The 14,716-nt window shown below is 43.1% G+C and overlaps 1 protein-coding gene across 1 annotated transcript; it reads right to left on the reverse strand.

Annotated features, from left to right (window-relative positions):
• Positions 1 to 942: 942 nt before the first annotated feature.
• LOC311184051 (solute carrier family 22 member 10-like) lies at positions 943 to 14,357 on the reverse strand (the record flags this gene model as incomplete). Its single annotated transcript, XM_084253855.1, has 8 exons — positions 943 to 1,147; positions 5,103 to 5,218; positions 5,669 to 5,792; positions 6,976 to 7,144; positions 7,253 to 7,394; positions 9,859 to 9,871; positions 13,151 to 13,254; positions 13,956 to 14,357. The coding sequence occupies 8 exons, from the start codon at positions 14,355 to 14,357 to the stop codon at positions 943 to 945; spliced, it is 1,275 nt and encodes a 424-aa protein (XP_084109981.1).
• Positions 14,358 to 14,716: the final 359 nt, after the last annotated feature.

The following is a 14,716-nucleotide window of genomic DNA, read 5'->3' on the forward strand; positions in this document are numbered from 1 at the left end:
AGGGAATCACTCAATCCTTATTGGTTGAATTCTAGTGTCCCTTTCCCCCACACCGGCCCCAATCCATATGTTAAAGAATTAACTCTCCCTACGTCAGAATGTGACATACTGTATAAGAATGTGAGATCCCCTTTTCAGAAATAAGGTTATTGTAGTCTCAATGAGGTAAGATAAGGTCCTACCAGGTAGAGGGGGGCTCCATCCCATGACTGGTGTCTTTGTAAAATGGGGAATTTTGACAGAGAGTCATGCCCAGGATAAGCACCGTAGGAATATGGGGTTACTCAGGCACAAGTGAAGGAAACCCCAGAAGACATAATTGCAGGAACAGACCCTCCTCAGAGCCTTCAGCGGGACCTTGAGTTCAGACTTCTACCCCCCAAAACTGCGACAACAAACTTCTTTAAGTCACTCAGCATGTGGCACATTATTATCGAAGCCCATTATTATAGGAAACTCATATACTATTTTTTCTCATTAAAAAATTCACTTTACTATTTAATTTTTTTTCTTTCTCCTCAACTACTTTCACTACTTGTGGAAGCAAAACTGCCTGAATCTTACAGGCTCCTAAACAAGATTGATTTCCTTTACTATCTCTTCACACGGAGACTTTCAGGCCAGGGGCTCCCTCACGTTATCCCTCCACCCTCTCCTCTCTCTCTCCTGCACACTCCAATCTCTCAGTCTCTGACAAGCAGGAGGCAGCACTGGGCACGTGTGTCCCCTGAGGGGGCAATGGCGCCCTCGCACACACACACAGTCTGCCTCTCCACCGCGACAGCTACAGGGCCACAGGGCAGCGGGATGGTCGCCTCCCCCTGGCCTTGTGCCAGAGAGGACCCGCAGGCAGGGCCACCCGCTCTGGGGCCCGCGGGGTTGGCCTTGGGCACCCGCAGGCTGGGCACAGGGTCCTCCCAGGGTGGGCAGAAGAGTCACTCACTAATTTTCCACATCCTGGATGGTGTCCGGCAAAGACTGATTCTTGGTCTCAGGCAGGAGGAGGAGAAGGAGACCAGCCGGCATGGGGGTGACTCCATAGACGATCCAGGGCAGAGTGGGGTGAAACACGATGAGCGTCATGAGCAGGGGGGCCAGCGTTGACCCACACCTCGCAGCCATTGTGTCCAGTGCTGAAGCTCTTGCCCTGGAAGACAACCAACAATACTTAAAAATCCGTAAATGCACTCGTGTGTAATTTGTGATCATTTATTTTGACTGGATGGTGAAAGACAATAGAAATAAGGTGCTAAATATTCTAATTGTTTTGAAATTTAACCAGTGATTGTCTGGCTGTCTGTGACAGGTTCTAGTTGGGTTAAGAGCTTTTTCATCATTTTAAACAGAAGGTTGTGCATCTCCCAGCCCGACAGCTGCTGGGAAAGACTGGAGATGGCGCATTGAAGCACAGCTTAGCCAAGAGCTTCGCTTACTCAAAGTCGGTTGTCAATAAAGTTCGGACGTGATTAATCTTCATGTAATATTACTATACAAATGACTGCTTTACAACAACAGATTTTATCACCTTTATCCCAGCACCTGTGTCACCTGGCTGGGAAGTCCTGTTCTGGCCCCGGGTGGCACATCCACCAGCTCTTATACCTGAGGACAGTGGGGAGGAGTTCAGCCAATTGAACGGCGAAGCTGGTTGCAGCAGCGGCACTTAAACTCATTCCTACACACGCCAAAGTCACTCGCAGGGTCTGCATCTCTGGAGACATAAAGACCAGGCAGACTATGAGATCTGAGCTGAAGGAATCAGCATCCCCTAAATTTCCTACAAAAAAGACCCTATTGATCACGTCTATGCTTGAAATATGCGATAGAAACTGCACTTGGCAGAGAAGACAGAGTGGTTGACAGGCTGGGAAATGGAGAGCTATCAACATTCGTAGCTGAAGCCCATCATAGAACCTGGATTAAATTGTAGCATATCTGTCTGCTTAGCTGAGATTTGCCGGAGAAGGAAGGTGAATCTGCAGGTTTGCTCCTACTTATTCTCTCCAGCGTTTGTTCCATCCTTTTATAGGACCCCATGTGGGCAAATACTGAGTCTAAGATCAGCTCTAAACTTTTGGACTTCACGATTAAAGTAGGACTTCAAAGGACTGGCGTCCTGGTTTTCCTGGGAACTGAGGATTCAGCGATGTGAGGTTTTCAGGCTTCACAGGAAAGTCCCAGGCAAACCCGGGTGAGTCAGTCAGTCCAGTGTAGACACAACCTTGTCCCGGGGTGGGTCTGGGGTGAGAGTACTGGAGGACGGGACTACCTCTGGTGGGCTAGCTGAAGAGAAGCTAGAGCTAGGGCAGTTGTGTGTTAGGAACCAAGAATGGAAACTTCTATTTGGAAAAAAATGCCAGAATTTGGGAACCATCGCACAATCATTTCAGAGAATAGTTCTGCCCAATTAAAAAAAAAAAAAAGGAATCTACTTATAGCTTTGTGGCATTTGAAAGGACTCTTGTAAGGGAGTAAACCTGCATCATGAGTGGTATTCTGGTGGTCAGACGCCAGCGATCTGCAGTGTGCACAGCAGGCCCTGCGCTGGGAGACAAGGACGCGTCGTGCCCCTTAGGGGTCTCCGAGACTCACGAAGTCAGAGACCAGACAAGGACTTTCCTCTGCTGACTGTGCGCTCCTCGGCTACTTGAAGAGATTGTATTTTGTTTGTTTTGTTTCATTTCCTGTGAGTCCAGAAGACTCCCGTAAGCGACGGCTGCAGCCCGCACACGGGGACACGTGTGGATGGGGAGGTGGCCCTGTCGTCTCAGCTGGAGCCGAAGAGCCAGGTGGGGAGCGGTCCTGCTGTGTCCTCCCGCGGGGCAGCAGCATAAGGCCTGCCCCCTGTACTCTGATTATTAAGAGCATGAATGCCAAGTGGCAACTATCAGTTGCTGTTCTACAGTAACCGTCAGGAATAAATGGCTCTGGTTTCCAGACACTTCTAGGGTGGGTGAAGGTAAGTATTTGTGTGAGCTGCCTATTGCTGACCCAAGAACTTATTAGCAGCCTTTGTCCTAAACCATGTATTGTTGAATGCTCAGCCACCCATTGGCCCCTCTCTACTCCTGACTTTGGATAGATGGAGCAAGTACACTCCCTGGAGGATGGGGAAAGACATCGCCTTTTCCCAGCGTCCAGTCGTCTCTCACCTGGAGGCACAAATGTGTTGGCCAAAATGGAGATTCCGAGCAGGAACATATAAAACACCTGGGGTAATCGCGACCCTAGGTGATTCAGTGCCCAGAGTGCAAGACATCGGGCCAAGGCAGTTAGAGCCCCAAAGATGACCTGTAACAGGAAAATATTTCTCCCAAAGTGCTGCAGGTTGACCACGAGGCCATAAAAGGGTATCATGTGTGTGAATCTGCAGTGAACAGAAGAGGAACAACAGCCATCCGTGAGCGCCGCCGTGTGCAGTGCTATCGATAGATGGACCCAGACAGCTAGTGTCAGTGTAAAAAATAAAGACCTAGTTTGGTTTATATAATGCTTCCCTTCAGGCAACACTTTTAAAACTATTGCAAATAATGACACAGCATACTCCTGTCATTCTCCAGTCTGAGTCCCCGCGCACAAGCTGGCAATGACAGACAAACAAAATCTAACGCACTTACTAGAGTGAATGATAATGAGAAGTCAAATATGGTAGATAAAATGAGGGTAAGGATTTTTTGTGTGGGGGGTTTTGGTTTTCTGTGAGTCCTCTCATCTCCTAGTGCCACTTCAGTGAAGACCTTTTCCGTTCCTTAACTACTGATTGAAGTACAGTGTCCTGGCATTTGACACAACTCTAGGCTCATATCAAATTTCCTAGGACTGAGAGGAAATGTAAGGTCTCAGGGACGCAAACAGCAATGCACTGTGCCATAGAAATAGAATTAAAGCTTCTCTGTGTGGACCTAAATTTAATTTGAAGCATCTAAGGAGAAGGATTCCATTTTAATGATCTAGTACACTCAGGGAGAGCTACATTTAGATGTAAGAGCAGCAAAAACCAAGGCAAATCACAGCAATTACAAGCCAGGAATCCGTGCTTGCTCATCATTTCTGCTTGTTCTTACCGTTCTCATAGTCTAAGATGCAGAAACCTGATCTGTGACCAAAAGGTCATGGGAAAGGTGGAAAATTCAGCTAACTGGCAAAGCCTCCTGGGACGGCCCATGGGACATGCTGACTGTCAATTCAGCAATGACCTTCTGAAGTCTGAAGAAAAGTGTATATTGCCTTGTATGCTTTTTGGGCACATCTTCAAAAATTAAAAAAGTGTACTTAAAATTCCAAATGCTGACCCTACCTAACAAAGTACTTATATTCTCCAAGTGACAATATGTAAGCTCTTTTCCACAGAAGCCCTAGGATCAACACCCCCAAATTGAAAGTAAGCTGTAGTACACTGACATACATCAAGAAGTTCTGGAGCAGTGGAACAAAAGCACACAGGGCGGAGAATGTGTATGCAACTCAATGGCAGAATCATCCATGATAAGCTCGAGGAAAAGGTAGAACCATTTTATCATTTCCATGATGTGAATGCCAACACCAGCAGCACTCCCCTGAGGCCATGGAAGTCAGAACAGTTGTGAGGCTTCATTTGGTGTGGGAGAGGGCAATGGGGGGGTGGTGGTGGTGATTGCTGTAGGGAATATATGGGGGGCGGGGCTAGTAGGAAATTAGGATTTTTCTTTCTTGATCTGGCTGTCCATTGCATGTTCATGTATTGAAATATTCGTTGGACTGGCTGTATTCAAGACCTGTTCGCCTTATTGTTTGTAAGATTTGTTGAAATTAAAATTGAAGGAAAAGAAAAGAAAGGAAAATACTGAAATCTTTACTGTGATGGAAATTCTGAACACAAGTCTCCTGTGATGAGAGAGTAAAGGTACAAGACATAAATAACTCCTGATATATATATATAATCAGCTCCTCGTGAATCTTTTTCTATCCCTTTGACTATCTCCAAACATAGCAATTATTTGGTGTGTTCTGCTCATTTTTTTATCTTCAAATCAACTCTTGACCTTCACAACACTGTTATAACCTTTGAAATAAATAGAATCATACAACCACTCTTGATATCTTCAGCCCGGCGTGAGGCCTACCTCATAAAGAACAGGAGAAGGATCCTTTTATGCACGTTGGGTATTCGAAACAAGTCAAACCCAGAGGATGTTTTCTTTGCTGCCTCCAGCTCCTCTTGCATGGTGAATCTCAAAACCTTCAACAGCAACCAACACATGTCATTTGCCAACAGTCAGGCTTGGTGGGGAGCACCGCACCCAACACCCTGAGAGAGCTGTGCTCCCTTTCTGTCTAGTGTAACATCACACAGAGTCGCAGGAGTGAAAGTGATAGGCAGGAATATGTAGGCAGTTCAAGAGACCCAGGAATTTACGCAGCAAGAATGATATATTGAAAATGAGCCCTGGAGGGGTGCAGGGCCCCTGTGAGTGAGCGTAGGTTATAGCATCAGACCAGGAAGCAAACAAAGAGGGCATTTCGTGGTGCTCAAGCCCCTGTGTGAGAGCCATAGGAAATGAGGGGACTGAAGTGCACCCTCAGCCCTCTGCCCTTGTTAGCCAAACAGCTTGCGTGTCTCATTCAGGAGAAGGCAGAGGCCAGTTATGTCTTCCCTGCAGCCAGGACCTGCCTCCCCTCGCCTGCTCACCTCCATGTTCAGAGCTTCTCCAGCATTCTTCATGCCATTTATGTGTGCCACTCGCTGAAGTGTCTTTAAGCCCTGGTCTGGTTTGTTGGCGATGATCAGCCACCGAGCGGACTCCACTAGCCACCTGACGGAAGAGGTGTGCACGCGTGCGGCAGCTCTCATGTTTGCTTGTGATTGTTACTGGTGACAGAGGCTTTTGCCATCCATCTACTATCTGTCACTTGTTGGGATGGGAACAGAAAATCATGTTCCATTATACAAATAATAGGAAAACATGAAAATGACTGCTGGTGCAGTATGCCTTCAAGATTAGGAACACAGGCTTTGTAGCTAAATCACCTCTCTGCTTATTCATTGGAATCGAGAAGTTTAAGAAACGTAAGCTCGAAATTCCCTCCCATGCATAATTCCCTTCCACAGCTTGTAAGAATTCTAGCAAACTTGAGCTCAATACATAGTATTTTTAAAAAGGCCTTAAATTATGTGTGTCTATAAGCCCAACAAAAATTGGAAGTACCCTTGACACTATCTGCTATGTTGGAAACTTACTACAGAAGTCAGTTATTAATTTCTACCTGCCTCAGTTTCTTATCAATCATATGGGGACAGTCACACCATCTTCCTTACAGGGTTGCCATGAGGATAGAATGGATGAGCCCAACATTGATGACTGTGTCCGCTCTCTCTCTGAACTCACTTGCTGTACTAAATCTATGGTAATCTCTCCATGATATACTGAATTTGACTCTCTCCTATATTGGTTTTAAGTGTGGGAATAAGGTTATTCATAAATTAATGTTAAAATTATTAAAGGGAGTATTGAACACATGCTGTGAATCACCCAGCCTCCATGCCAGGCTTTAGTATTGGAGCAATTATGTTGCTATTTTGTCAAAAAGCTATATAAGTGAGCTTTCTCCCTCCATCTTTAATTTAAATTCATCTACAAAAATAAAAGTCGCTAAAAACTTCAACAGAACCCAGCTGGTTTCAAGGATAAATTAAGATGTTCCTTTTTGAAATACCTGAGTCTATATTTTATGAAGGAAAGTAATGGGAATAACTGTGACCATTATACTGAGTAAGACGTAAAGAAAGATGGCGGGAATACCCAGGACTCTCAGGCAGGAGAATCACTGTTACTCCAAGTTCTGCTTATCCAGTCGCACAGAGTGAGCAAGTTAGTGACAGGACATGAGGTCCACACAATAAGGAAGCATCCAGGGAAGAAGAGATCACCGTTCCCCATTCAATATTCATTGTCCATGCCTGTTTTCCACGGGACAAAGTGAGAGAGAGGCTCTTAACTTGAGGAGAGAAAGAAGACAAAGAGAGGCACAGACAGCACCAGCTGCAGGGTGCGCCACTCCCGAAACACAAAAGCCAGCCCTCCCAGGGCCATCTGTCCAGCACTAAAGGCACAGAATATCAATGTTATCATCAAAGCTTTAGACTGGGAACTTGCCCACTCCAGAACTGCAAAAAACAACACAACACCCAAGGGGATATTAACGCCAGTCTGTCGTGAAATTTCAAGGTCACTGTCAAGGCTTGGGCAATGGAGTTGATCAAACTGGTGACCACGGAGCAAACTGCCATTTGTCATGATGGATACAGTAGAACAACCTGACAGGAAGCGCAGGGAGCAGTAGACAAGGAAGTTGGGCGCGAAGGCCGCACAGGTGCCCCAGGCAGAGAGCTGCAGGAGGCTCCATCTGAGAACCAACTTCGAGTAGGGTTAGATTGTGGTAGCCAAAATAATTTGTAGCAAGCACTTAAGAAAATAAGCACTTACTCTGAAATGTTTTAACATGTGATTCTTTGTATCTTAAAGCTTGAAAAATCAAGACCTAAACTAATAGTAGAAATCTCCTCAAAATTAGCACTCTGCTTATTACATTATGGGGTAACAGTATCAAAAACTTCATCATCCGAACACCATCTGAGACCAAGCGATGGCATATAAAAGAGAAGGCAATGTTGGTAATTAAAGTGGACACATCCATTGTACCAACACAACATGTAACATAGTGGACAGTCTATGCGGTGTCTAGAATACAAGAAAATGGAAAATTGCTTGGGCCTCTTGGACCATACAGGCTAAGTAAACCAATGCAAAAGAACACTAGCGGAGTAAAGTGTCAAGGTTTTTAAAGGTTTGTAAGAATCCCCTCTGTGTCAAAAAAAAAAAAAAAAAGAATCCTTCTGTGTTCATTCTAGATTTTTAGACCTTAAGCACTGTGCTTTGTCTAGAACAGAATTTGAAAGAGCCACAATCAGAGGAATTGCCTCATAGTGTGTCTTAACCCTTTGCGCCACCAGGGAGGCCCTCCATCTTTTTAATAGCCATCTAGTATTCCATTGTACATACAGACCAGATTTTCTTAACCCATTCATCTGTTGTTGGGCACTTAGCTTGTTTCCATAACTTGGCTATTGTGAGTAATGCAGCAATGAACATTGCGGTGCATACGTTATTTTGGAACAGGCTTTATATTGCGGGGATAGATATGGAGGGGAGTGGAATTGCATATGGTAGATCTTATATAATATTTGAGAAATTTCCATACTGTTTTCCTCAGGGGATAGATCAACATACCCAATAGAGTACAATTATATTCTTCACACCCTCAGCAACACTAGTGTTTCTGGTCTTTTGATATTGGCTATTCTCACAGGTATAAGGTGTTCTCTCATTGTGGTTTTGATTTTCATTTCACTGATGATAAGTAATGCACATTTTTATCATGTGCCTGTTGGCCATGTGCATGTGTTCTTTGGGGAAGTGTCTGTTTAGATTTCTGACTTTTTTTTTATTATTTGGGGGGTGTTGTTATTGGGGTACAGGCCAGAGGTGCAGAGGCAGAGTGGGAAACAGAACAGGCAGATCCACTGAAATACTCGGCTGAGGGGAGCAGCAGAGAGACAGGAGAGGTCTGCTGCACCATGTGGGTCATCTCCCTGGCTGGGAATCAGACTTGTGCTGCAGTGGCTGGCGATAGCTTCACAGTGCTGTGCTTAACCCCTTGCGCCACCAGGGAGACTATGTTATGTTTTTGTATGAGTTCTTAGTAGGTCTTGAATATTAGCCCTTGGCTCTATGATATACACATATTTTCTACTATTCAAAAGAGTGTCCACACATTTTAACCATAACTTCTTTCCCCAAGTGAGAACTTTTTTTTTTTTTTTTTTTTTTTTTTTTTTTTTTTTTACAGAGGCATGCTTTATTTATTTGTTTGCTGGTTTGTTTGTTTGTTTTGTTTATACAAGCACTGGGTACAGTCAGAAGCGCGGGAGGGTGAGAGAATTCACCAGAGCCAGAGCGGGGAGCAGAGCAGGCAGAAGGACCGAAGTACACTGCTGAGGGGAGCAGCGGACGGCAGGAGAGGTCTGCGCGCCATGTGGGACCCTCCTCCGGTGGCCGGGGAGCAGCCGGGGATCGAACCGGCGCCGCAGAGGCCGCGCGCAGCTTCGCAACCCAGCGCTCAACCGCTGCGCCACCGGGGAGGCCCCCAAGTGAGAACTTTTTAATTTGATGTAGTACCATTGTTTAATTTCGCTTTTTTTTTTTTTTTGTCATTATAGTAGAGTTCCCAAAGACATCACTGAAGCCAATGTCATGGAATGTTTGCCTGTGTGTTCTTTTGTGTATTGTGTAGATTCAGGTCTTACATCCTGGTTGTTGGGGTTTTTTTTAAGGTTTTTAAATTTATTTTATACAAGAACTGGCATACAGGTCAGAAGCTTGGGAGGGTGACAGAATTTACCAGAGCCAGAGCGGGGAGCAGAACAGGCAGACAGACCAAAGACACTGCTGAGGGGAGCAGTGGGCGAGGCAGGAGAGGTCTGCTGCGCCATTTGGGGTTCTCCCTGGTGGGCGGGGAATCGAACTGGCGCTGTGGACAGCTTCACATCGCGGCGCTCAACTGCTGCGCCACCGGGGAGGCCCTTACATCCCAGTTTTTAATTCATTTTGAGTTCATTTTTGTGTGAGGTACAACACTTTATTCTTTAATTTAGTTTAATTTTTTTGCATATGACTGTCCACTTCTCCCAATACCACTTGTTGAAGAAATTTTGCTTTCTCCATTGTATGATTTTGTCTCATGTGTTGTAAATTAAATGCCCTCATAAGTGTGGGTTTATTTCTGGGATTTCACTTTTATTCCATTAATCTGCGTGTCTACCTTTATTCCAAAACTATGCTGTTTTGATTACTATAGCTTTGTAGTAGTTGGAAGTTGGGAGCATAACATCTCATTCCTCTATTTGTCAGTATTGCATTGGCTATTCAGGGTCTTTTGTGGCCCATATAAATTGGTGTAATGTTTGTTATATTTCCTTGAAGAATGTCTTAGGAATTTTTATAAGGATTGCATTAAATCTGGATATTGTTTTGGGTAAGATGGCCATTTTAGGAGTGTTAATTCTTATAATCCATGAGCAGGAATTATTCCATTTCCTCGTGTCCTCTTCTATTTCTTTTAACAATGCCTTCTAGTTTTTGTTGTATAGTTCACTCACCTCCTTTGTTATGGTTGTCCCCAGGTACTTTTAATTTTGTAATGCTATTATAAAGGGGATTGTTTTCTTGATTTCTTTCTCTTTCAATTCATTTGCATATAGAAAAGCAACAGATTTTTTGTATTGATTTTGTAGCTTGCCACTTTATTGTACTGATTTATTGTTTCAGTTAGTTTTTGTGGGTTTCTAGGTTTATTATCATGTCTTCTGAAAATAGTGATAGTTTTACTTCTTTTCCAATTAGGATTCTTTTTATATCTTTTTCTTGCTTAAATAGTCTAAGGAGGACTTCCAATATTATATTGAACAGTAGTGGTGAAAATGGATATCCTCATCCTAAGCCTGATCTTAAAGGAAAAGCTTTCGTTTTTTTCCCCACCATTGAGTGTGATGCTAGCTGTGAGTTTGACATATATGACCTTACATTGAGGTATGTTCCTCCTAGCTCCATTTTACTGATAGTTTTTTTTTAACAATAAATGGATGATGAATCTTGTCAAATGTCTTCTCCACATCTATTGATATGATTATATGACTTTGTCTTTTCAGATCCAGCCACCTACTCTCTGCCTTTGCATGGGTGAATTCTGTTCATTTACATCTAGATCACAAAAAGTCTTTTCAATTATGAACATATTGAAATTATATCAAGTGTCTCTTGCAACCACAATGGGTTGAAGCTGGAAATTAATATTGGAAGGAAAACTGGACAGTCCAGAAATATGAGGGAATTAAACAATTGAAAAACAAATGGATCAAATAATAGAAAAATAATAAAAATATCACACAATAATAAAAATGATAACACAACATACCAAATGAAGTGTTACAAAATTGTTCTAAGAGTGAAATTCATAGCAATGCATACCTTCATTAAGAAAGAAGATCTTAAATAAGCAGTCTAACTTTATACCTCAAGAAACTAAAAAAAAAGAACAAAGTCCTACATTAGCAAAAAGAATTCATGGTGATCAGAGAACAAATAAATGAAATAGAGACCACTAAATCAATAGAAAATATCAGCAAAACAAAGAGCTCTATTTTTGTAAATAGACACAAATGACTAACTTCGATTAGACTAATGAGAGAGAAGGCTCAAATAAAAATGGATCATAAGAGACATACATTTAATGCAACAAATTGAATAACCTAAAATAAATGTATAAATTGCTATGTACAACCTACCAACACTGGACTTGGCAATAATTTTTTGGATGTAATAGTTATCCTAATTTTTTTGGATGTGATAGTTATCGGTTGTTTTGGCTCCCATAGCCCTGATGAATAATGATATTGAGCACCTTTTCATACACCCATTGGCTATTTCTATGCTTTTTTATTGAGAAATGTGTGTTGAGTTCCTTTCCTCATCCCTCTCCTCAGTCTCTGCCCTATTTATATGATTTTTAACTCATTATCAGCAATATGGCTTAAAAATATTTTCTCCCATTTTATAGACTTCCTTTTCATTTTTGTTTCTTCTCATATGTGGAAGGCCCTTAATTTTCTGTAATTCCATGTGTCCATTTTTGCTTTTGCTGCCTGTTTTTTTTGGTGCTGGTGTCAGTGTCCAAAAGTATTTTATACGTTTGGTTCAAAATATTTAGCTTACTAACAAGTCTCCCTCTTATTCACTAGAGTTTCCTTTGCCATCTCCTGTCACAACACTCTGCCAAGCCCCAGCTACACATCCTACCCTATTCCCACTGAAACTGATCAATCAACATTTTATCATGAATCATCATAAAAGGCTTGGTGAGAAGACTGGTGACTATTACACTCTGACCATGAACTCTTTTAAGAATTACATTTAGAGTGATATACAGAGAATTCACAAATTTCTGTTAAATGATTAAATAATTTTAGAGTTATAGACAAAAAAGTATACTATCTCTCCCATTTATGGGAGCCATGAGTGTGTGACTGCCATTGTTTTCTTCCTAGTTCAAGATGGGTTCCACCAGGCATAGGAGACCCCAAACTTCTTACACCATAAACCATGACACCTGAGGTATTTAGATTAATTACTTATATGGTTGCAAAAACTATCTTAAACAAGACTTTTTTTTTTTACAAGAGCAAACATTCAGATTATGGCCACATATTTTCTTAATACCACTGAGATGCACCTCACTAAGCCCACGGGGTTTATAAAGGTGCCCAGTCGTTACAGTGGGGCTACCAGCAGGATGACCAATCTGGGAACCCACAGACACTTAGTTCACTGAGTTCAGGAGAAACTTAATACAAAAGCTCTGGCCATAGTTTAATACAAAAGCTCTGGCCACAATACTGCTCTCTACATCTGTGTCTTCAAATAGGCTGTATCCTTGTCCTGAAGCAATTTCTTATCGCTCACCATAGAAAACTCTTCCTCATATTTCTAATTGAAATATTACAGTACCTGCCATCTATCCATTCTCTGAAACTCATCCCAGATATTATGGAGTGCATGTCTGTGTCCTCTATGGAGAAGTATGCAGTAGCAAAATGTCATTCATCACACTACCTCTAAATACCTATTTCCAGCTCTAGTTCTTAGGAACCATAGTCATTCACAACAGTGTAAACTGCACACTGGAAATCAACAAAGATTTGTTTAGGAAAGCATTAATCACAAGCAGTCCTCTCTGGTGGTGCACGGGATTAAGACACAACCTATGAAGCTGTCTGCAGCCACTGCAGCACGAGTTCCATCCCTAGCCTGGGAGCTACCCACATGGTGCAGCAGACTTCTCCTGACTTGCCCACTGCTCCCTACAGCAGTGTATTTAGTCAGTCTGCCTGTTCTGTTTCCCGCTCTGTCTCTGGTGAATCCTCTCACCCCCCAACAGCTCTGGCCTATGCCCCAGTTCTTATAGGCAAAAATAAATAAATCTTTAAAAAAAAAAAGAATTAATCACAAGCTGATGGAAATCCCTGAGAGGAAGGACAGCATCACCTGGGGACACTCACTTGTCTGAGAGATGACCATATATGAAGCCTCCCACAAGCATTCCAGCCATGAATAAAGATTGAGCCACTGACTTAGACAACTGATAATCGCATACAAGTTTCCACTGGAAAAGAAGGCAGTCCGCACAGAGGAGGGTCACAGCAGCTTCTCATCCCTCTGTGTTCACTCACTTTCACACTCTTGTGCACACTCTCTGATGTCCCTTTACTGCAGTCACAGCTCTCTGTCATTCAAGTCACCCCCTTCAGCACGGGCTTCTCTAGAAATCCCCAACTAAGTCTTCTAGGTTGATTGGGGTCAATCTTCATCTTCACTTAACACTCCATCCCACTGTGGACCTCAGTCTTTGCCTCACACTGAAAACACTGAGATTTTCAAAAGCACTGTGGCCTCTATTTCCTACCCAGAGTGAAATACCCTCTGGCTGGCTTCTCTGACAAAGAACCAGGGCATGGGGAACTTTTTGAAAACTCGTAGAGCTCTTTCCAATTTGCATCTAGGCTAAAACCAAGGCACCCACAATAATTTTCACACTTCCTACCAAGTGCTTGTCTAATATACCAAGTACTTGTCTAATCACCAGTCCTCACGCTAGATTTAAAGCTCTGTTATAGTGGAATCCTGTCTAATGGGTTGATTTCCCTGGCCTCAAATTCAACGCAAGTGCAAGGAGAGGTGAGCAGCCACTAGTTAATCAAAAAAGAAGTGTTCAGGCTATACAATAGCTACACGCTAACTGAGGCCTTCTGTTATGTTATTCCCAATACCCCGACTTAGCCACAAGAGATCAGTGGGGCCTCTCACCTCAGTCACGATGGTGGAAGGGAAGAAAGTTTGATCGTACACCCAGCCGTCCACACAGGGCTCCGTGCCTGCCTTGCGCCTGTTGGGGAAGGTCCCGTTCACCTGGAGCAGCTGCCATTGGGGATGGACGAAGCGCTGACACTTCTCTGGCTTCTGGTTTGAGTCCAGTGGGATGGAGATTCTCAGGAGGGCGTCTGGGCTAAAGCTCTCTGTGGCTTGAGCAGAGACCGTGTCATTGTCGAGAATGTGGACCCAGCAGCGGTGATCCGGGATGGCCGCAGTGAAGTTCTCCAACAGTAAATGAAACATTATTATCATGAGAATGGGAAGAATGGCAACTGCCTGAAGGGTCTGGAATTTCCCCAAGCCACCAACTTGTTCCAGGAGCTCTTCAAAGGCCATTGAGTGTGAACAGGCGCTCCACAAGAGGAGACACTGAGACTATGGAAATACACTCAAAGGAAGAAAATATTTTCTTTCATTAATTCACACTAAGTCTATGTGACATCTATAAGATATCACTAGTGGGGCCAAACCTCACTATTGCAACAGAACATGAAGGAAGTTTCTCCAGTCCTTCTGGAAGCAGGAGGTATTACATTTTTTGTTAAGTCAGAGAAAATCATTTATTAAACTCAATGAAATATGTTTAAAAGTTTACTTCCTGAATGTTTTTGTTGTCAGTGACTTAGTAAAATGGATACTGAACTTTGTCACGGACTTACTACATAAACTAAAATAAAATAAGCCTGCTACACAAT

This window comes from Talpa europaea (assembly GCF_964194135.1).
Source record: "Talpa europaea genome assembly, chromosome: 1".
In the NCBI taxonomy this organism is placed as follows: domain Eukaryota; kingdom Metazoa; phylum Chordata; class Mammalia; order Eulipotyphla; family Talpidae; genus Talpa; species Talpa europaea.